The following is a 23,210-nucleotide window of genomic DNA, read 5'->3' as shown; positions in this document are numbered from 1 at the left end:
ATCCATATCGGTGTTCTCTAATAGCTTCAGCGAGGAAGAGGTTATCCTGTTAAAATGACTCTGCAATGTAGCATCCAACCTATGTGTCCTCTGTTTTTTCACTTATCTCTTGAAAGGCAGTAGCAGATCTTAAAAGTGAGTTTGTAGCAGGATCCTAGAACCACTTAAGCCCCATGTGAACAGTCTCATGCCGATGTGAGAACCCTAATGGGTGCAATGGAGTCCCAAGACTGAGAAAAATGTACCTATCGCTGTTCATAACCGGCACTGGAACGGGGTTCTTTAGTGAGCATGATATTACTAGTTTTTTAGCATTTTTCTTTTTTTTTCAGTTTGGTGTAGAGGGGATTATGACATCCTCTGTACCAGAAAGAGCTTTTAAAGGAGAGTTTCCCTCAAATATTAATGACCCAGAGAGTCGTCCAGCTGGGACAGATTTCACTGGGCTGGGGCAACGAAGGGCAAAGAGGTCTGATCCCTGCGTGAGAGGGTTAGAGTGGGTGGAGATGAAACAAACACGTACATAAACTCTTCCAAATACACACTTGGGCCTCTCTGGAGAGCTCTTGGAATAGATCACAAATTTCTGAGAAATTTTCCCATTTTCTTCGGACCAGAAAGACAACTTTGACTTTCAGAAAGTGCACTCAGACATGAAAGTCATATTTTTCTCCCTGATCTCTCAGCACTTCGCCCTTTTAGCTTCGTGGTTGTGTGTTCTCAGTGATGAGTGGTGCTTTCCTGTATCAATCAAAGGCCCAATTATTCTTTTGCAATCGTTGGTTTTTCAGATGATGCAGATGAATTGATTCAAAGGAAGGTTATTGCTGCTGATCCCTCTTTGTCATTACTGTACAAAAATCTAAAAGTTGCCTTTATAATGTTGCATCTCCTGCACATCAAGTTGTTGACACTAACTGCGGATGAGGGGTGGCTTGGCAGCTGTAAACGCATGCACACCCACATACACGGATGCACATACATCCCTAAGGCTGATGGGGTCAGAGGGCATTTTGCTTCAGTGACTTTGTTCAAATCTTGTCAAACGTAACTAGTTTGAGAATCCAGACCTTTCATTGTCCCTCACTCTGAAACATTCAGCGCATGCATCCCAATGTGCGGCTGTCATAAATTGGAAAAGTACATGAAATTAAAGAGGTTCTTTTCTTCCTAATTGAATTACACTCACTTTCTGAACTTTAGATGTTGCTACAAAAACAGTCAATATCGTTTTGTCAGCTGAGATCATATCACGATATTATTATGTTTATTGTCCACGTGATATTTAAAAGACACCTCTAATTTGTCTCCCTGTTGAATCTACATTCCCGTCTCAAGGTTTTTCTTTTCCAGTGAGTTATTAAGACAGTTTAGTAGCTCAGATGATGAAGTTCACATGACTACTTCTGTCCCCAAAACCTGCCTCCAGTAAAGGAAATTATTTTCTTTTTAAAGGTTATTCAAGATGAGCTTGTGGGGAAAATCATCTCGGTCACAGATAGGCAACATTGGGAGACTTGTCAGAATTCACAAGTCATTAGTGGATATACCCTGTCAAATGTGTTCAGCAGCTTGGTTTTTAAGTGCTTTATTTATGCTGAGCTCTGGTTCTCTCTTTGGGGTTTTTTAGAGCAATTAATAAATGATGTATTTTTCTCCTGTCAGCCAATTGACAGCATTTGAGCTGGCAGGGAGATGATAAGTGGTCAGACCAGTGCGGTGCAGCTGCAGACTGACTCTGCCGTGTGGTTGAGACAGATTCAGAGTTTGAATGGTGGGATCTCTCAGCAGCTGACTTGGAAGCCTGAAGGAGAAGGACTAGACATGAGCTATAACCTGCGTCACAACGCGCGCATACGTGAGCACTCTCAGACTCTCTAACCGCGCATTCTGAAAGCCACACATAGGGCAGCATCCATTTAGGTATCACAGTGCAAACAGGAGGCAGGTCGAAAGGAAGGAAAGTGGAGAAACTTCTCTTTCCCTTACACTTCCTTGTCTCTGATGGTGTTTGCCTTAACTCTCATGAATGATGCAGCCTCCCTTTTTTTTTTTTTTTCCTTTTCTCCCTTCTGGTCTCTCTTGCATTCATTGGCTGTAGGAGGTTTGTGTGTGAGGAGGGAGGGAGGGGGGGGGGGCTTTCGGCGGCCAGTGCAGGTGATGTGACTGATGCAGAGTGACTTGATTTCATGTAAATGCAAGCGCTCTGAGGGAATTCACTTTGGATTACGCGCCCCACTGTGCACGGCCCATGAAATATTAAGCGCCGTGTCACTTTTTGTCCACAGGTGTCACTAGCGGGCAGAGAGGCCAGAGTTGTGGAATTGGGGGCTGCTGTGGGGGAGGGATGGGGAGGAATAAGGAAAGGAGGGAGGGAGGGAAGGGGAGTGGGGTTCGCTTTTACATTTTGATGAGGTGTGGATTTGGCGGGTTTAGCAAAAGCATATGCTTGGTCGTACTTGCCACCTGCCGCCAGCTAGTCAATGCTTGTCATTCCTCGCGATGCAACATGGTCTTATCACTTGTGACATAGTGGAGCCAGAAAAAAAGGGAGGGAGAGGAAAGGAGCACGGGAGAAGGGGAGAGCATTTCCGGCCTTTATTGTTGTTGGTGATGACGGATAACGTAAACACTCCCTTGTCTGGTCAGTTTTTCTTCTAGGAGGGCCCCTTAAAAAAAAAAAAAAAAAAAGTCTCTCACTTTTTTTTCCCCTGAATGCCACTCCGATACAGAGAACGGCATTAATAAAGCTCATCCACGGCCATTGGCAGAAAGTCATTACCTTGATTAGAAGAAAAAAAAATGATGGGAAACAAAGATGGAATAGCACCATGTCTGGACATTTTCACGTACCTATTTCTGTATTTCATTCCTCTGTTGCCTTGCAGCAACAAAGTCTACCTTAAGAGTCATAGATGAGCAGAGATGGAGAGACAGATGGTGTTAGAGGAGAAGCGAAAGGAGAAGTGACAGGTACTCATGTCCAAGGACAGTAGGAGATGACAGCGACCGGTTCACTCCACTCCTCTTTTCCTCTTATTTCTCCGTCCTCACTTCTTGTCTGTGACAGTTAACCTGAAGACATGAATATGATGATGATATCTTGTGACCACTGCCGTGCTTAACTCACTACTTTGATACTTCGTGCCTGGATGGTATGTCAGCTTTTATGCTGACCAACCCGGAGAGGTCTCTACTCTTCTTAGCTCTCCTCTGTGCCAAATCTGTTTGCAAACTGTTCAGACAGGGAGACAGCAGAAAGAGTTATTCATACGTGAGGATTATGGAGGGAAAAGGTAGAAGACTGTGAGGAAAAGCAGTACAAATGACCCCTCAGAATATTACCTAATATTTCTGGGTTTCTCCACTTTTTCTCATTTGTAATGAACCTTTTTTGTGTAGGTCTCTTCTTTTCATGTTTGACCACTTAATGTCATCTTAGCTTGCATTGCATTCAGTATCCATAGTTTTTTTTTGTACGGATCATTTAATCCAGGTGGATGTCAGACCAAAATGAGGCAATCTTTGGTATAAATCTTACCATTTTTCGTCCTCATCATAGCAAAGGCAAGGCAAATAAGATGGTAGAGACCTGTCAGACCTGTAACACTCAGTTTTTCTCTTTATGTCCTTCATAAAGTCTTGTCCTTTATTTTTGTTTTCACAACAACCAGGAAATCCATCAAGCTGCTGTACCTGGCCTAACACTCAGCAAACGACCTTATGCAGAACCACCATGTGTGTTTCTGCTTTGGGTTTTCTCAAACAATATAAACTAAATATAAACCTATCTGCTGATAGGTTCAGTAGATTTAGTTTCCCATTGACACAGCTTACCTTACTGCTCAGATAGTTACAACTTAAACATGTGAGTCCTCCAAAGGTAGTCTGTGATTGCTTTAAAGTGTGGCTTGAAATTTTAAGCAAACCTGAGGCATCTTCCCAACAACTCGCCTTCTTCCTGCAACTTTCACTCTGTGCGGTTTCAGAAGAGATTCTAACACACTTCTAACAATCAAAGCTTGTAAGTATGCGGATGGTACTCCATTATTTTTAAAGTTTCGCCACTTAGTGGTTGTTTCCAATATGGCTCTCATTGCAAAGATTTTTGCGCCTGTGAACATTTTACACTCCAGTGTCATGGAAAATTGAGCCCATGGTTTAAAATCCCCTGAATTTTCCTTTAAGTCTGTAATTGTTAGAATGGAAAACTGAGCAAAACCAGTCTTTGGTTTAAAAGGTTAAAACCTTCTTGGTCACAGACACAACAAGTAAAAAGCACAATTGAAAAGTGCTGACGATCCTGAGAGGTCATGTCCGGAGGCCGGTAAAAAGCACATGAGAAACACCCACCTTATGCATTTATATCTCCAGCTCTCCATTCACTTGTTTTCTGTCTGTCTGACTCACCGTGAAATTGATTATGGATTATTCAGGAGGAAAACAGGTGCCCCCTCTCTTCTTTCATAAAAAAAGGTTGGATGAAAGCGATTAGAGGGTAAGAATGAACCGATGGAAGGCAGAGTGGATGGATCCTCCATTGAGAAGAAAGGGGAAGATCGCCTGTTTACCCATTCTTGAAAGCTGGGTAGATGGATAGTGAGAGGGGCAGATGAATGAGAGATGTGGAGGGAGGAGAAGGCTCGATGGATGGAGTGGTTCAGGTAGCTCTACCTGAGATAATGCTGCCCAGTCATGGGTTTTAATGGCATATAAAAGCTCAGGGCTCATCTTTTATTCAGCTAAAGAGCGAGGCTGCCAGGTAAACACGTACGTCCCAAGAGGAAGTACAAGCACAGATATATTTATATATATATGTGTGTGTTTCAGAACCTTAGTGGACTGTAAATCCATGCAACATTTTGAGGTTTGTCAACTTATGGAAGCACTTTAGGGTAGTTCACTACCCTAAGAGCAAAGTGTATTGGTACACTTGATATGTTCATACATTGGTTACTTCTATTGTACCGCAGTTTAACAGCAGACACACACATGGGGTCATGTGTCTGGCCTTTTAGGCCTCCCTCTTTCTGGACAAGCTCCCAGGCATATGCAAAGTGCTGCCTCCTCTCGCATGCTCAAGATGCCTGCAAGTCTCTGTGTGTTTGTGCGGCTGTTCCATATGCATGTGGCTCTCCTGGCCTCCTTCCCCAAGGCAGGACCTCAGGGTTCTACTGGAGAGCAGAGTGCAAGAGTCTACTTTAGGCCAAGTGTGTGTTTTTACACACATATTTACCAGGGCAGAGTGTGAGTGCAGGAAAGAGTGTGTGTCTCCAAAAGTTAGGTATGTGACCGAATGATTAATTGAAGATACAAAATTGGATTTTGACATTCATTAGAGCCATTTTTCACTTATTTTATGGCTTTTTCATACCTAGACAGCTCATTTATCAAATAAAAGGCATTTTCAGGGACAAAAATGTAACTTTTTTTTGTTTGTATTATAGGTGTGGTGGAGGTGGCAAAAGGCATGCAGAAGCTTGGCGTGTCCCCTGATACTGAGACTTTATCCAACTACATCCTTCCAGCCTTCTCCAGCATCGAGGAAGCTCGAAAGGCCCTCATGGTAATCTATAAAGGGGGGGTGTGTGGCTGGTGTTCATCAAAATGTTTTGTTGCCAAAAAATTATACTTTCTTGTCTTTCTTCAGGATGCTGGCATCTCTATGGATTCAGAGGGCTTCTTGTGCTCAGAGGTTCGCGTAGTGGCTGGGAACAACCTGGCCAAATTGTACACCCTGTGTAAGCACACACTCGCACACACTCGCACACACTCACACACACTCACACACACTCACACACACTCGCACACACTCCAGCAAAGTCTAAAAAACCTCTGCTGCATCCTGAGCATCCATCACCTAACAAATCGCTGCTTCGCCTGCGGGCTAATTGGCCCCGCTTTAACACTCGCACACACGACCACATACACACACATTCGGCCTCGTACTCCTCGGTGCTCATCAGGCCTTTTAAGAGATTAGTCTGTGTGAATATGTAAAAAGCGAGAACGAGAAGCTCCTCAACTTGCAGAGGGACGGGATAGAGAGGGCTGTTGAATAATGGATAACTCTTCCTGTTTTCCGTCTCCCGTCTCTTTTTAGTCTCAAACATTAAACCACTCACTGGAGTATTCGTGACTCTGTTTATTCTGAGTATTTCACGACAGTGTTTTCTTTTCGGCTCGTGAAACTGTTTTCAGTTTTCTCGAGCGTTTCATACTTTGTGCTCTATTTTGTAAATATGCGGCATCCCCACAAACTCACCAAAGTGTTTTTCTGACAAATGCTGGACCTTACCTTTTTTCCCCTTGTTTTTTATGATTGTACATGTTATGGTCAATTCCTAAACAATTTTATAGGAATGTTCCGTTGTTCTTGTTTAGTGGGGTTGTGTAAAGACTTACCTGCAGTAGATGACAGTCGAAGGGGAGCTAAGCTAAGAGCTAATCTGCATGGGGCCATTCATCTAAAACAACTTAAACCTCAAACCGAACTGTGCCGCTCCACGTCAGCAGAGTCCATCGGGAGTTATGTCTGACTTGTTGAATAGCCCACTGCTGAGAATAATCTTGTAATTGGCATTTTGGACTTAAACCAGCAGAACTGTAAGTCCCAGCTGATCGGCGGCAGGATATGCTGGGCAGCCACTGCGCACGCAGCCTAACAGAGCAGCAGGAACGCTTTCAGTTGAGGAAATTGTGTGAATAATAAGTAAATAACTTTCGGATGAGAAATTGATTTGAAGTAGAAATCCCAATATATCCCTTGAACCTTTTTTGTGATTCGAGTCGTTTCAATTTTGGAAAATTTTGTGTTTTTTGGCTCCGTTCTAGCTTAGAAGCTCTGGCTAAGCTCCCCATAATTGTCATAATTGCTTAAAGTTTCTTCAAACTGAGAGCACTCTGACAGCTGACTACCTGCCTGCAACTACTGACTAAAAGCAAATAGCTTTTCATGTGATTTTAGGGAAAGCATTGTGCTCCATCTGTTTGTCTTGAGATAATAATTTAAGTAGCCAGCATTAGACATGTGAAGCCGATTCGGACTTTACTGAAAATGTGCTAAATAATACTTTAATAATCTTTTTCAAGAAGTTGGATATCTGTCCACTAACAAAATATTTCCCACCGAGAACCACAATGTCCTTTTTTCTTCTTCTTTTTTTTTCTTGTAATGGCTTTTCTTTCTGCCTCCTTCACATTCCAGTGTCCGATCCCTCTTTCCCCTCGCTGGACCTCAGTGCTTTCCGCAGCAGCCTCATCACAGGCTTCAGAAAGTGAGTAAATTAGCCTCTTATCTGTTTATCTGTCTTTCCACGTTCAGAATCATTTTACATTCCATATTTCCACATATTTGGCCTCAAACCTCTTGGATGGCAGTTGGAGAGGCCTGTAGCTTTATGGAGGTCACTGTGGCATATGCTGTGAATATAACATGTGCAGCCTATCACACCATCTACTGCATCTGTGTGTGTGGGCAGCTGCAGGGAGAAACACTCCATCTCATGTACACAGATATACATGGATGCCTCATGCATATGGAGGCCGTCATCCCTCTGCTCTCGCCCCAAAGCACCGTGGGAGATATGGAAATAAGCAGATGCCCACCACTAGACTTCATATCTAGAACCCCGTACTGGTTGCAGTCTCTCTCACACTCTGAGAGAGACACACACACACACACACACACACACACACACACACACACACACTTCCTAAGGTTAGCCTTAGGAACAGGGTCTGACCCCTGGGCTTTTTTTGAAAGGGGTGTTTATGAATATTTACAGTTTAGCACTACACAGTCTTACAAAAAAACACTCTGGCCCCTGAGTGGCACTGGAGGGGAGTCATAGATTAAAGTGTTGACTTGCCTGCAGGGACTAAAGTTATTTATTTTGCTGAGCTACAACAAGCTTGGTTGAACTTAACTTTGAGCTCTCAATTCAGCCTGTACATTTTTTTTGTTGGGGCTCATTGTTAATCATCCCCAGCTTCCTAATTTAACAAACTCTCTATTTAAAGCGATGATGGCGTAGTTTCTTCCCACTAATGCAAGGCACACACACACATTTCTGTTCTTTGCAGCATATGTTTATACTTCTTAGTGAAAACGGGTAAGATGATTTAAGTAGAGTGATGTAAGATCTTTTTATTCCTTATAAGTTGCGAGTTTTTCTTGCAGAAATGTGGATGCGCCTTTGTGTGTCCTTTTCTGACAAAATATTCTAAGTCACAATATCCACTCATTTTTATGTCCTTTTTTGTGTCTGGATCAACTTCCTTTCCTCCGTCTGCTTTGCTCTCATAGCACACACACACACACACACACACACACACACACACACACACACACACACTCTTCTGATGGTTAGGTTGCCTGACAGGGTCATAATTGGGCTTGTCACTTGGGGAGTGTGTAGCTGTGTGTTTGCGAGCGCTGTGTCATCGCGTTGCGGGACCTGCTCCTGTCAAAGACAAGGTCAGGGGATAATTTAATCATTAAAGACCTCTTCTTCTCTCCTCTCATCTCCCCCTCTCTCCTCCTTTCTACCGACTAGCTGACAACGGCAGAAATGTCACACATTGTCATCATTTAGCCTCCGTGTGTGTGTGTGCGCGCGACTTTGAGTCTTTTGTGGTTTCCCAGACTTTTGTACCGCTGTCTCTCCTCTTGTACTGTGGGATGGAGAGTGTCAACCCGGAAAATCTGTCGCTCTTTTTTTTTTTTTGGTGTGTAGTGTTGTTGCTGTCAGTTCAGTAGCTATGACAACATGACACTGTCAGTGTTCAGATGACTTTTATAGAAAACAGGATTTTTTTTAAATTACGGGGGGAGTAATGTGCAGTGTTTATAGAGCTTGAAAGCATATGCAAGTAGAATGTATTTTTATAGGTTTAAAACAATATTCACATCCTATTTTTCACCTTTTGCTTTTATCTAAAGCTTCAAGATTTTTAGGCATCCACGAGTTAATCTGTCAGAACTTTATACTACAACCATTGTATCATATTTTTAAAAAAAGTGAAACACAGACATGAAGATGCTGTGTTTTCTGACCTAAAAGCAAAGCAACCAAATTACGCATTATCAACACATAAATCTGGTTGATCTGATGTCATATCTTGTCCTCTACTGCCCCCTGCAGGTCTACTGATGTGGAGAGCATGGTGAAGGTAAGACATGCCTATTCTGTGTATGTGGATGCAAACAATGATCTATGAATCCAGACTGAGAGTATTTTAGATATATTAACATAGTCGGCAACTAAAATTGACACAGGAGAAATAACATTAAAGCTGGTCTGTATTTTTAGGTTCGAGATATTTGATAAAGCTTCAGCTGCTTATATGATGGAGCTTAATCCCTAAAAAAATAAACGCTTACATTTGCACTTTGCAAAATGTTCTGAGCTGAAAGTCAGCCCTTAAAATACTTTGAGTTAAAGGTAACATTTGTCATATGAGATGGTGTTTTTAAAGCCCTGCAAACACAGACTTCCTTTAAATGCGGTGAAGTGTAACAGCTGCACAATTTAGGGAAAGATTAATACTCATGGATTAATATGAAAGGGTACAACTGCAAGACAACCCCGTTCAATGTGCGTCTTCTCCCTTCTACATACTATTTAGGGATCCTCTTTTAGTTTTCACAGTGACACACTGTGTGTGTGTGTGTGTGTGTGTGTGTGTGTGTGTGTGTGTGTGTGTGTGTGTGTGTGTGTGTGTGTTTGTGTGTGTGTGTGCTTATCTTTTTTTTTTTTTTTTCAGATTACTGTGCTCTTATACAGAGATGAGCGCTTCTCCAAAGGAAGCGGTAAGCCTGCTGGTAAGAAAACATTTCTATTCACACGGGTTCACATTCATATCTTGTATACAAAGACATACGTACAAAATCGTTTTTGCATGTCCTTGAGTGCGAGATGCGTGTCTGAGTTGGTGAGAAGAAGATGAAGAGCTTGTTTGTGTGTCATACTGAATATCAGTATTCAGAGTTGCAGGCTGTCAACATCCAAGTATAATCCAGATGACAAATAATGTGCATATTTGTGTTGACGTTGATTCTCGGTAGCAATGGACTGCTGCCTGGCCCACTTCTCATCATGTAGCCTTTCTCTGTGTGTGTGTGTGTGTGTGTGTGTGTTTGTCAGCATCTAAGTGAAATACCTGCTCTCTCCAGTGGAGGAAATGGAGCCTGGTTGCTGACACAGTGCTGAGTAGATAAAGAGTACATGTGTGTTCCAGTGTTGAGTCGCCTCTTTGCTTTTGCTGTGTGTGTTTGTGGAGTGTTAACGTCGCTCGGTGTCAGAGAGTCCCAAGTGTTGAAACGGATGTGTGTGCTGGTGGGAGCGATGGAGACCGTTATCCATGTCGCATCCCGTTAGATGACATCTGCAAACATGTGTGCGTATTTGTGTGAGCGCACAAGTAAGAGTAAGCTGTCACCATCAGCCGTCATACGTTCACTCAAACTCCAGCCCAAAAGCAGCTTCTGTCAGCAGAAAAGATGCACAGCCTCACACTCTGCAGAGGTTACAGAAAAATAGTATGAATGCACAAATGGATGCCGTGACTGACATGGTGGCAAGTGAAATTTACTCCCAAAACGACAGCTCACTGTTGGTGTGTATGCGTGTCTTCCAGACGATACAGCCTACTTCCTGTACAATCTGATCGACGGCATGTCAGAAGGGCAGCTGCAGGCACAGGAAGGCAAGCTGAGGACTTTCTTTAATCAGCTACACGCTCAGGTACACACACACTGATGAGATTAATGAAAACAAACCCACACTAATCGCACACTTACACTGTTTGGTTCATCACCTTCTTGCTTTAAAGGAGTTCTTAAAGCCAGTTTACCAAAGTGAACATCTGACTTTGTTTACATTTTTATTTGCATTTTGAATTTAAAAGCAGCTGGCTTGAACCCCCCCCCCCCCCTAAATACTAAATATTTCTATGAATTAAGCTTTCATTATAATATGACACTAGTGGACAGAAATGCACTTAAATTTGTATTTCATTTAGAAGATTTTCTTAGGACTAAGTGAAATATAACGATACATTAAGTGTTTAGCTACAGTTTAAACTCAGTTTTGGACAGCACTTCTGCTCCTGTTGTAAGGTTGAATGTTCTTTTGCTGATGATCATTTTCCTTCTTTTATTTCTCTGCAGAATGTTACAATTTCTCTAAACCTCTACAGAGGAATTAAGAATCTTCTGGAGTCTCACGGGGTGCCCGAGCTCATCAAGGTATAGAGCCTGACCTTCAGTCTTAGACTGTTGAATGTAGTTCAAAATGTAGCATTGTGACTGCTCATCATATAATCTCCACATAACTGATAGTCACATGAAAAAAAGCTTTAGTTAAGTAGACAATCACCGCAGCGAAAGGCACAATATGATTTAAGTGAGGATGCCTATGCTTTCTGTACTGTTGCTAGAGTTTTGCTAATGATGCAGATATTTCTTCACATCATAATAGTGGGTTTGTAGATGTGTAATATTAACTGTGCGTGCTTTTGTGCCAGGATGTGATGACTTTGTTGGACCCCAAAGAAAGATTGTCAAATGGCTCTTCAGGAGCTACTCCTCGGTTCACTGTGAGTAAGACGGAGTGAAGAAAGCTCTCACAATGTTTAAAAATGATTGAAGCACCACGGTTACACGGATGACCTTTGTGTCTTGTGTCTCGATCCTGTACATCTGTCTTAACATCTTTGTCTCCTTCAGGGACTTGAAGGAAAGGTGTTGGCACTTGAGAATAAATTGGCTGAATATATAGCAGAAAACAAACCGTTAGGCACCATTCTCAAACAAGTCATCCAAACCTTGGCTGCCGAGGAGGTATGACTTTTTTTTTTTTTTTTTTTTTAAATAAAAGACCTACTTTGTCTGTTGCTTAAGATTAGTTGCTTTGTCTGCACGTTATTTTTCTGAGAGCTTTATTGTCTGATCAGAACCTGCCGCGTGCCCTTGAGCTGAAGCAGCAGCATGAAGAGGAGATGACAGCCGGCGGCTACGCGACCCTCATCAACCTGTGCTGCCGCCACAAGAATGTGGAGGAGGCGCTCAACCTGAAGAGGGAGATGTGAGTGGAGTACACACACACACACACACACACACACACACACGTACGGCTGCACTGCGGCCAGTTGCAGGCCATTAAAGTTTAACTTGAGTGGTATTAGGGGAGACGCTAATGCAGGGTCCAGCCGCTCTGCTCAGGAACTGAAACACAGGAAACTCTCCCTTCTTCCTCCCCTGTTTCCTCCTCCTCCTCACTCACCACCTGGTTCCAGCATCAGACTGAACGCTGAGAACATATAATAGATGAGCTGCACTACCGTAAATGGAATACATTAATCAAGTCTGACTCTCACTGTGTCTGCTTTCAGGAATCGAAAGGACTCATCAGTAGCGCTTGATGCAAGTAAATACATCGCGCTGGTTAAGCTCCTGTCTGTAAATGACAGAGTGGAGGGTAAGTTCCCTTCATTTATTCTTCTATTCAGCATGTTTACGGCCCGTTCTCACTGCACACGCGATCGATCGTCTATAATCACTGACGAAGAACTGCAGCAGCTAATAAGACTGTTGCCATTGTACACACTCAGGTTAGAATGTCAGGCGGCATCAGTGACTTGTCATTGGTGAAAGCAGAACAGATGAGATCACTAAAATGATGAATAGCCAATCAAAATAAACTACATATGAAGCCAAAGTAGAAGTGCTAAAACTCGCAATCCAGAAAAGTAGGTCAGTTGTACTGACCCTATGTTAAACTCCGCAACTTTACAGACATAAACACGTTACAGTCTTACATGCATACTTCAGAGTGTGACCTCTTGACACCACGTATGTCACCTCTGGTTCCAAAAGCCTATAATGGCACCAGTCAAATGGCAAATTAGAGACTGTATACAAAATACTGATGTAGCCACTGTGATGTCACTCACTGGTTTGTGGACTGCTGTTGTCATGTGGGGTTTTTGCTGCCAGAAGTGACACTTAAGGGCTGGAACTGAGTGAGAACCCTGCGACACAATGCGCACTGTATGACTCGCCTGTCGCTCAAAGTGGCCCCGCTGATAATAACTTATAACTCAATTTCAAACCAAAATCTGTTTTTGTACCATGTTTATTTCGGCTGTGAAAATGGGAGTTTTAACTCGGGAGTCTATGAGAATTGTCTTGAATTTGGAGCAAAATGTTCAAAGAACTGCAGTTTTCAACCTTTCAATGTGTGTTTATCGTTCAAAACAGCTGTCAACAAACCAGTGGGCGGTATCATGCTGGCTGTGCCCATCTTATCTTTTCTTTTCTTTTCAGTTTTCAATATAAAACACAACATTCTGCAAATAAATTTTATGTCGTGAAACATTGTGTAAAGTCGGGATCTGTTTGTTGTGCTGTGAAACTGATAGTCAAGTGCATTTTTCATAATACTTTTTGTATGGTGGCAAAAGGAGTTATAACGTTATTCGTCACATGCAGTGGAAATGGACCACAAGGAGAGCAATTTCTTGGATTAACCCTTCAGCCTGTTCACCCTTCTTGTTAGAGAAATACTAAGATTGCACATCGCACTTTCGCACCCATGTAAAAACCTCCAAACTACTTGTTTTGTCCAAAAAGAAGCATTTAAACTATAATGATGAATCACTTATCAAAATTGTATTTTGTATTCTATTCCCACTCACACTTAGTTTCTCTCATTTTTCTTTGGCAATAGATCAAGTTTATTATGTCGGAATGTGTGTGGCTCAGCTCGTGTGTGAATCAACTCTGTCACAGTCTTTCTCCCTCCCTCAAACCACATTAGCCGGCCATTTTCAGAATTCTACGGTGGGTTTCCTTCAGCCCATCGAAGACCCAATTCCCATCAGTTTTGCTGCTCTGCTTTTTGCATTCAGTGACAGGAAAAATGTTTCCCTTGTCTGTCCTCGTCTTTCCTCTCCTCCCCTTCGTTCTCGCTCTCCGTTTCTGTCTCCGTCTCTATCTGACCCTCTCTCCCCGTCAGCCGCAAAGCATGCCATTCTCCCGCCCAACACACACACATACACACACGTCAGTGCGAAATGAGAGAGGGGGGAAAATTACAGGACTGTGTGTATTTTTCCAGAATTATTGAAATCCGCCTTGATGCTAATGGCAGATCATGTCCACCGGAGTGCTTGAGCATTACACACACACACACACACACACACACACACACACACGCAGACATACAAATTTGCATGTGAATCCAAGCAAAAGGCATTTGGTGGCACGGCAGTTGGTGCCTTCATCTGTGTACGTGTGAGTTGGTGTGTGTATAGGCAGTGCAAACGCATTTCCCATTAGCCAGAGTGTGCATATGAAGGCAACGCTTGTCAGCCACATTAGCACACATGGCTAACCTTGATGTTAGCCTGTCCCCACTCAGGCACAGGTCCGCCTGGCTCCCAGCACTCACCAGGCCCAGCTGAGGATCATGTCCCTTGGCATCTTGTTTTAGGTCTTACCCGCTATAATAGCTTAATTGTTTTTGTTCAAAGTCTGCTGTCCCACCTCTACAGGCAACTTTGTTTTTGTCTTGCTTCATACTTTTGACTTCATTCTGGTCTTTTCACCATCGATCTCTGTGACTCTTCTTCATAATGAATTCCTCCTCCTCCACCAATTAATTTTCCTCGGCTGCTCTCTCCTCATCTACATCGTGAACCTTTAACCTTCACATTTGTCCATGCACCCATGTTTCTAGCCATTATCTCCTTACTTGTGTGCTATTTTCCTCTGAAAGATTACAACAATAGGATTGCGTTTATCCTCTATATTTGCATAAAATTGATTCAACTTGCATTCTTCACATTGGTCGAAACGTAAATGTAACTTTATTAACACAAACAGTACATGAAACTTAAACTGAGTTACTTATTGTACTCTTGAACTTGTCACCCCACACACATTACCTTATGTGAAGCATATACAGCTTCCTTCATTCAGGCCCTTTAATTTCATGATCCTTACTTAAATTGACATCATTTGGAGCAATCACTGTAGCCATTCATACCAAAGTTAATCAATTTAGTGATTAAGTTGTTTCGCTCAGTATGTGACTCAGTATGTCTGATGCTGCAACGCTGCGGACTGTGAGAAAAGGTTTCTAACTTTCTCTGTGGGAGCTAAATAAGTACAGCCAAGATCACTGCACAGACGCTCTTTAAATCAAATGAATTGGGATTTTGTCTGATCGTGGATGAGAAGGATTTTATTAGAGCATCCCAACAAGATACTTTAAGTGACCACGAGTCTTAATACTGCATTTCAATCAAAAATGTCAGACTTAGCCATTGGACAGAAGAGGGCAAGGAAAAATCTGTGAATCAGAGCAGCCTTATTGGGAATTGGACAGTTTTGATATATAATTACGCCTTTCTGTTTTTTCCTTTTTAAGGAAACAGTCCATTGGGGTTATTCTTTGTTAATAACAGCTTCTTTTTCCTCTGTGTACTGGACGGGAACTGAGGAGCATGTGTGGAGCGACGTGGCCCTTTTTGAGACGAGGCCTAGTTGAGTGTATTCATGTAGGAGTTGTTTGATCCCCAGCCTCATTATCTGGGTGTGATAATACGGCTTTGAGAGCTTTGATTTCGTCTAACTAACAAGTTTACATTTTAAAAGTCCGGTTTTGGTCAGATCAACACAATAATTCTTTTCTCCCCCTTAAATTATTTTTTTGTGTGTATCATGTAAACATGCTCATTGTTGCTCATCTATATCTCATATCAGAGTGGCTAATCTTTCCGTCATATGACTCACTGAAGCTGCTACACATCAGCAATAAGTTCAAGATGTTAAACACAGCTTTCACCTCCTACCTTTCCTTTTCTCCTTTTGCTTTATTAACTTCACGATTCTCTATCACCAGACATCTCTTTGACCTGCCCTTGCCCCTCTTCCTCAATCTGTCCAACCTCCCACTTTAGTAAACACATCTTGCTCTGGCTTTAGGTCGATCTGGACTTTCCTTTAGTGCTGCGTGTGTTTCCGGAAAGAGACATCGCTAGCAGTCAAGTCATGGACATTAGATGAACCATTGGGCTGTGTGATGTTTGTTTACCTGGCCTGTCTACCTCCCCATCTCTCGATGTGTGTATGTGTGCGGGGTCTGGCTCGCTGCGCTGGCCATGATGCTCGGCTGAGCTAATGGATATGCATACTGGCTCAACGGACGGATAAAGGGGAAGATGAAGGGAGAACGCCATGGGGGAGGTTTGGATGGCGGATGAAGGGATGTTAGCTAGTGTAGCTCCATTTGGGCAGATCAGCTCCAAGCCATTGGTCTCAGTGATTAACGGGTCTGTCATGAAGTGATGGAGAGAGGTACGGGGGGGCAGAGGGAGGCTAGGAGAGAAGAGAGGTGGAGTGGGAGAGGGAGAATATGTTGCATCTGAAATGATTAGCAGTCCAGATTTGACAGCAGGTCAAATTATTATAGATATATTGTTTATGCTGATGGCAAATCTGCGAGCAGCTTGCTTCTCCTGAAATTCTGGGTTTAGACCGCAATTTGATCTGACAAAGCGGTGGTGTTGTTTTTTCTCCAGTGATACTTTTGCTCTCTGTAATTTCCACTTTAGCTTTATTTGGTCTTTTTGCTGCTTTTTGATGTAAATAAACCGAATTATCGGACAAACCTGCTGTACCCATCTTATCTGCGCCCAACACAGTGCATGCTTTGCAGCAACTAGATTTTTTTTTTTGTCGTAAAATATTTTCCAGACATCTGTAGCACGCAGACGATGAATGCGATGATCCCTTCACTGTTTTTGTTTGTGCTAACATGAGGTTGACATTTGTGATTTTGAGCACAATATCCCGCATAGATGGATTTCTATGAAATGCGGTGCTTTTACGTCCTACTCATGACTTTTCATCCCATACAATACCATCATCAGCACTTTTCAAACATGCATTCCTTTCTGTTTATCTGAATGCAACAAAACAATATTTTCACCGTGTGCTTGTCCAAAGATTCCTGTGACATGTTGTACCTGACCGGATTTATTGTCTAATCTTACTGAAATGGCAAACGTGGCCTATTTATAGTGGCTCTGCTCTTCGCTGTTGGGGCATATCAGAATGATACTTTTAGGAATGTAATGGTGACCTACATACCCTGCCATGACAGATTTATAAGGCCAACCTCTTCTCCCCCTTAAATGGTCTCATCAGTGACAAAATATATTAAAACTGCTCAAATACCCATAAGCCTAAGTTGTGCTTTGATTTAGTGCCAAGTTAAACATTGTGGTTGTGATAAAAGGCGAATAAGTTTATACTCTTATTGATGGCACATAAAGAGCTGGTCTTTATGGAACACTAGTCTTGTTTGAATTGAAAGTGCTCGAAATAAAATAAACATTAACATTAAGTAGTACAATGAAGGCCCAACTGGTCAGCAAAAATAATCGTTAAAAAAAACAAAACGCTTTTAGTGGTAATTCTCAAATCTTGCTTTCCTGATGAGATTGACTACTTGATTTCGTTTTCTTGGAGAGCCCCATATTGGCATAAAATCTTTTCTTGACTCTGTACTATGCACATAAATGTCATGAGAATTTCTCCCCACATGCTACAGAGCAGGCCACTGGAAACACTCTTTAGCATCCTCGGGGCTGAGGAAGAAAAGGAACTGGAAGTCTCTCCTTGCATCCCTTTGTGATGTTTTCATTGTGAAGAAAGTACAATACAACAGCAGGCTAATGGTGGAAAACCCAGTAACACCAAGATTTGTCCTTTTTCATTCTTCACGGCTGACGTTAAACCCTCATTCAGCTAATAAACCTTAACCCCTCGGACAAGGTTCATCCCTCTCTTATTGTCATGTTTTTAACCTCCTTCCTGTTTTGCAGGGTCTCCTTCTGAACAAGTCGCCCCTTATCCACCCTTCTCCCTCTGTTTTCCCCTGTCCCATTAAATCTGTGACAGCCTTTGGTTCCCATTGCCATAACAACTGGCACAGGGAGGTGGACTGATGGAGAGACAGACTAAAATTAGGATGCCAAAGCACTCACCAGTGGCCCTGTTTCTCAGCCCCCAAGTAGTTATGAATGTGGGTTCCCAGCATAGAGTGACACTCTTGTTTGAGGGGTTTTGTTGTGTTAACAGCTATGTAGGTGCAAAATTACACCCACATCTTTTCGCTTAAAGGTGTTTTTCTCTTTCATTTTTATATCGGTTTTGCTCAACTTTACACGCAACGATTCTTTTGTTGAGTGAATGTTTAGCAAGATGCAAATATTATATGTAAATCATTCAATTGTATTAAGTGTCTCTGTAGCTCTCAATCTACTGCCCTCTTCCTGGTCATGCTGTATAGATTAGTATCTGTGGTGGATAGCGGATATATCACTGACAACCCATTAGCAGCTGTCTAAATAGACAGTAAACACATCTTAATTACTTTATGCTGATACTGAACATATACACACACATACTACACTCCCTTTTCACCATTTAGCCCTTAGTGTTGGCCAGATGGGCGCTTGGCCCAGTAAAAAGCCCTCCATTACCGGCTGGACTTGACCAAGCCGATCCACCCCTCAGCCCGCTTACTGAGGTATCGTTGGGGGCGCGACGGGCCCTTGTCGTCACATACCTATAATTTAGCCCCCCAAGTGCTTTCCACGTGGCCACCGCAAAAAGCTGGCCTCCATTGTAGGGGTCCGGTAATTGTAGTCTCGTTTAGAAAACCGCAAGTAGCAATTAGCACAGAGTTGGCATTATACGGGGTTGGATTTGCATCCCCGCTGGGTGCAAAATTCTGTTTTAATATGGGTTTGTTTTCCCCACATGGAATTAGCTAAAGGGGCCTTTTTATCATATTCGCACACCCTTCTCTTCTCCCAGCCAAGTTCTGCCCTCCTCTTGCTTTCCATCTCCCCTCATGTCTCTTATCGTTATCTCTCTTTCGCTCTCTTTTGTAAATTGTATTTGTCATTTTTCTTTACCTTTAAATCACTGCTTTCAAGTCGCCCGCTCTCCTGACAGAAGCATCACACACTTATCTTTCTTCCCCTCTGTAACAGAGGCAGTGGACATCCTCAAGGAGATGAAGGAGAAGGACGTTGCGCTGAACGACGTACAAATCACCTCCATCTTTCACATGCTCAACGCTGTAGCTGCCAACGGTGGCGTCTCTGCCGTCCGACGGCTGCAGGACACCATCTTCACCCTGGGACTGGCCAAGCCCACCGCCAATCTCTGCTCGCCTGTGATTACTGCATACCTGGAAAGGTAAAACAAAAACAAAACTGGCAGCTGCGTTAGAGATCGCCAAACTTGGATCGTAAAAAATACCAAAACAATTCCGTTGGCCGGATCTAATGTTAAAACATGTATTTTTGTTGCGGTACGTTTCATTTTTATGGCTCAAGTTCTCCACGAAGCAGCCAAACGGCTCACTTTTGTTTTCAGATTTGTGTCCTCATCTGCCAAAGCTTGTTGCCAGGTGTGTGTGCGCGTGTGTGTGTGTGTGTGTGTGTGTGTGTGTGTGTGTGTGTGTGTGTGTGTGTGTGTGTGTGTGTGTGTGTGTGTGTGTGTGTGTGTCAATGAGTCACTCATCCCTCCCAATGATCATAGCTGAGGTTATATTCTGGGTCAGCGATTCAGACAGAGAGAGGATGTGGAAATTGCTAATTTATGTTGGTGTGTGTGCGTGTTTGTGCGTTAGAAGCAGGTTTTGTTTGTTTGAGGATGCGCCAGCTGCAACCTCTTCCATGAGCCCCCCACCCCTGATCTCCCGAAACACCCACTGCAATCCTTTAAAAGTGTGTGCGTGCGTATTAGTGGTGAGAGACGGCCACTGATGCTTCTTCCCATAATGCATCTATGCAAATGAACGTTAGCAAACATACGCCGTGAGGTCACGGGTGTTGCCCCACCTTTAAACTCTTATTCAGCATGTGTATGTTATTCAGTTTACGTGTGTGTCTTCCTCTTGTCAGAGGAGCTTTTAACTAGATCAGCTCATTAGCATATTAATTATGTACAGAGCACTAATTGCTGGATTTACCATAGACACGCAATGGTACGTGCTGCTCAAGAGGTAGACCTTTGCAAATGATGCTTGCACAAACACGCTCCCCTGCTGTTGTTTGTGTTGCTTTAAGTCTGGTCTCTGGCACAGAGTTTCCAGGTTCACTCGTTAATCACTGCTTCTGTGAGATTAGCAGGCTAATTTACTCCTGGGTCATCCACAGCAGCCAAAACACAAACGCACACAGCAGCTTTCAGCAGCCCTGCTCACAAATCAAGTGCCAATTGTACTTCCTCCAACTGACATTGCAGTGAGCATATACTAATGAACACATGAGAACAAGTTAGCTGCTGGTATTCTGACATCCTCTCTCATGTTTGTCAGTGTTATGATTGTGTATTTTTTTACCTGCCAATGCTTGGTCAACAAGCCTACTGTGCAGATAAAACTTGTTTGTTGTTTACCTCTTTTAAACAATGAACAGCAGCAACTCTTTAAGTTGTAACCAGATTTCATCTACCTTGGATAACCGATGGGAGCTCTAAAAAGCCTTAGAATCAATTAAAGCTCATCTTTCAAGAAGTCTCACATTCTTACAACCGCTGTACCCCCTTTTAGAAGACGGAGCTCATCCTGATCAAGATGCTGCAGCTAATCAGCAGTCGGTGCCTTTCCTCATCATCGTTAGTTCTTTTATAAAAGCCTGTTGTGCTCTTAGGTTAGTTGCAAAATCCTTGTTGTTAATGTAGATTGAAAGTGTGAAACCTTCAGGGATGTTAAGCAGTGTCTGTTTGTAGTTCGAGCAGCGGTTCAGACTAAGCTTCAGGGCCACAACACTTGACTTTTTCCTCTCCAGCTGAATCTGTCTCCTTGCTCTTTTCTCTATTTATCTTCATCCCTTCGCCTCCACCTCCTCATTCCATCAGTCAGCGGACAAACAGATAGTTTGGGGGGAGATGGAGGGAAGCGATAAAAGAGGACAAAGCAGGCATCACTCCCGCCTGCACCCATCTCATCGCTGCGTCAGCGCTAATGACTTAATGAACACTTCTCCACCAGATTAGCCCTTGACAGCCCATCATATGCGCCGCCCCGTTAGCCTTCATGCCCGTCCGCTCTGTATTGTGTGTGCTAACCTGCCATCGAGCTAGCTGGCAGCTAGCTCAGATTGCCATCCTTGAGGAAGTGATTAGCGACAGTAAATGCTAATGAGTCCAACAAAATGAAGAGCTGGCAGGACATGTGTGATAAGGCAGCAGCACGATGATGGAATATGAGGAGGCGGCCACAGAACTCAAAGGAGATGAGTGGCTCAAAGGAAAATGTCTCATTCACTCCTGAAAGATTAAATGAAAATCCTGCTGAGATGAATAAAGCGGCGTGATTTTAAAATTCGAAATAAATTAGATTAGAGTTAGATGAAAAGATGGATGAACAATGCAGAGAAATATGTTGAAAGGCGCAATTAACTCTTCCTGATGTTTCCAGCTTGTACTCTCAAAGCCACGGTTATCAATATGTGTCAACAGTGATTGTGTTAAAGATGTTACTCTCAATTATGATAAACACACATTGGGACTAGATTTAGACCAGATTTAGACCACTTTAGCCCAAGCAGGTGAGTCCTTATCATTACCTCATTTACATATCACACAAACGGCTAAAATTGAAGTCTGTAAATTGTGATAAAACCAGAGAGAGCCCAAACGCTGAGTCTTGGTAGAGAATGAACATGATTTGAACATCTAAGAACTGTTTTCACCCACTTTTCAGTCACTGAAAATGTAGTTATTTCATATGTGCTAAAAACATGCAATCACTTTCCTCAGTAGTGAGCTGTAAGAGAAACCATGTTGACATGAAGCTATTTTCCTCACTCAAATTTCACTGGAAGATGAAATGTGATCAACACAAAGACATATTTTAAGGACTTTTGATGTGACATATGACATGTTTATGATTTAGGAATAACAAGTTCAACTAAGCTACAGAAGCGCTGTCCGCCTGAATCAGTCAAGTCACACAGCTCTGGTTCCCCATGTTGATATGAGGCGTTAGTCAGAGTCTCGAGTTCAAGTCCCACTTGCTGGGATTTCCTGGTGAAATCTCAGCTAAATGTGAATGTTTCATCAGTATTTACAGCCGAGCCTAGACATCTTAAAAACTGTCCCTATGAATTCACAAAGCACAAATGCCTTCTTTAGAAATGAAGTCACTCAGTGTATTATTAAAGACTGTGAAAAGTGTGAAAAAGAATCCGCTCTCAAAAAATATTGGAATAGTAGTAACGCCTTGTATTCAGAAAGACCAAATAAGATCTTGATACATTATTACGGAACATAATAAAGATATTAATTCGACAGAATATGTTATGATAGTTTGTTCAAGGAAGTGAAAATGAGTGGAGATATTTTTGGAAATGAATCCTATAGGTATGAATTTATTAGTTTAGAATTTATTACGCTTGAAAAGTCTACACCAGAGGTGAAACGTGGATTGTTTTAAAAAATAGACTGGCTACAACAAATCTTAGCCCAATCCTGTGAAAAATGAGCGAGTGGTAAGGCTAACTCTGTATTTTTAGTTGACATGATTTCACTTGCATATCAAACTGAAAAGTTATGTTTGGCCAAAGTGTTAAGAATGAATTCAACTTTAAGACCTTTTTACTCACAGTCACCTGTTGGGGGTGTGAATCATGCCAGCGAAGTGCCATTCTTACACTCATGTAACAGCGGGCTCGTGGTGTCGTGATCACAGTTTCATTTGCGTTTCGAGACACAGACACCTTGTTCTCCCCCACACGAGGACAGTGGCTTGATAACAGGCCTGCCCATCTCGCCTGAACAAAAGTGAGTGGGACAGAGAGGGGAAAAAATGGGGGGGGGGCATGAGTCAAAATGAGCTTCCTTGTCTAATCCTTCAGGTTTCCATCGAGCAAAGCGCTCGTTATGTTTTTTCAGGGCTTAATTGGCTGGAAAGTGGCTGACATGCAAAGTTGGGGACATTAACAGGGCTGTGCGCTGCAGTAAATGGCAACGCAAAGTGACAGTTAAATTGTACCTAGGGGAAATTATCCATCTTTCGACATCTTTAGCTCTTTTTAGGGGGTGGATCAGCAGGCGGAGAGACGGGGTCTAATTGCAACGCCAGGCCCTTTTTTTTTTTTTTTTTTTTTTTTTGCCT

The 23,210-nt window shown here is 42.7% G+C and overlaps 1 protein-coding gene across 1 annotated transcript in view; it reads left to right on the top strand.

Moving 5' to 3' along the window:
* The window catches only part of lrpprc (leucine-rich pentatricopeptide repeat containing), a 61,348-nt gene that overhangs the window by 7,236 nt on the left and 30,902 nt on the right, over nucleotides 1-23,210 (top strand). Inside the window, exons 12-23 of the mRNA XM_075479263.1 lie at nucleotides 5,448-5,566; nucleotides 5,651-5,741; nucleotides 7,208-7,277; nucleotides 9,147-9,174; nucleotides 9,769-9,826; nucleotides 10,642-10,748; nucleotides 11,174-11,251; nucleotides 11,530-11,601; nucleotides 11,732-11,845; nucleotides 11,959-12,089; nucleotides 12,397-12,482; nucleotides 19,075-19,282. Of these exons, the coding sequence (XP_075335378.1) occupies nucleotides 5,448-5,566; nucleotides 5,651-5,741; nucleotides 7,208-7,277; nucleotides 9,147-9,174; nucleotides 9,769-9,826; nucleotides 10,642-10,748; nucleotides 11,174-11,251; nucleotides 11,530-11,601; nucleotides 11,732-11,845; nucleotides 11,959-12,089; nucleotides 12,397-12,482; nucleotides 19,075-19,282 (1,162 nt within the window). The remainder of the gene's footprint in view (nucleotides 1-5,447; nucleotides 5,567-5,650; nucleotides 5,742-7,207; nucleotides 7,278-9,146; nucleotides 9,175-9,768; nucleotides 9,827-10,641; nucleotides 10,749-11,173; nucleotides 11,252-11,529; nucleotides 11,602-11,731; nucleotides 11,846-11,958; nucleotides 12,090-12,396; nucleotides 12,483-19,074; nucleotides 19,283-23,210) is intronic.

The sequence above is a fragment of the Odontesthes bonariensis genome, chromosome 2 (genome assembly GCF_027942865.1).
Source record: "Odontesthes bonariensis isolate fOdoBon6 chromosome 2, fOdoBon6.hap1, whole genome shotgun sequence".
Classification (NCBI taxonomy): domain Eukaryota; kingdom Metazoa; phylum Chordata; class Actinopteri; order Atheriniformes; family Atherinopsidae; genus Odontesthes; species Odontesthes bonariensis.
This window is presented reverse-complemented; position numbering and strand designations above follow the sequence as displayed.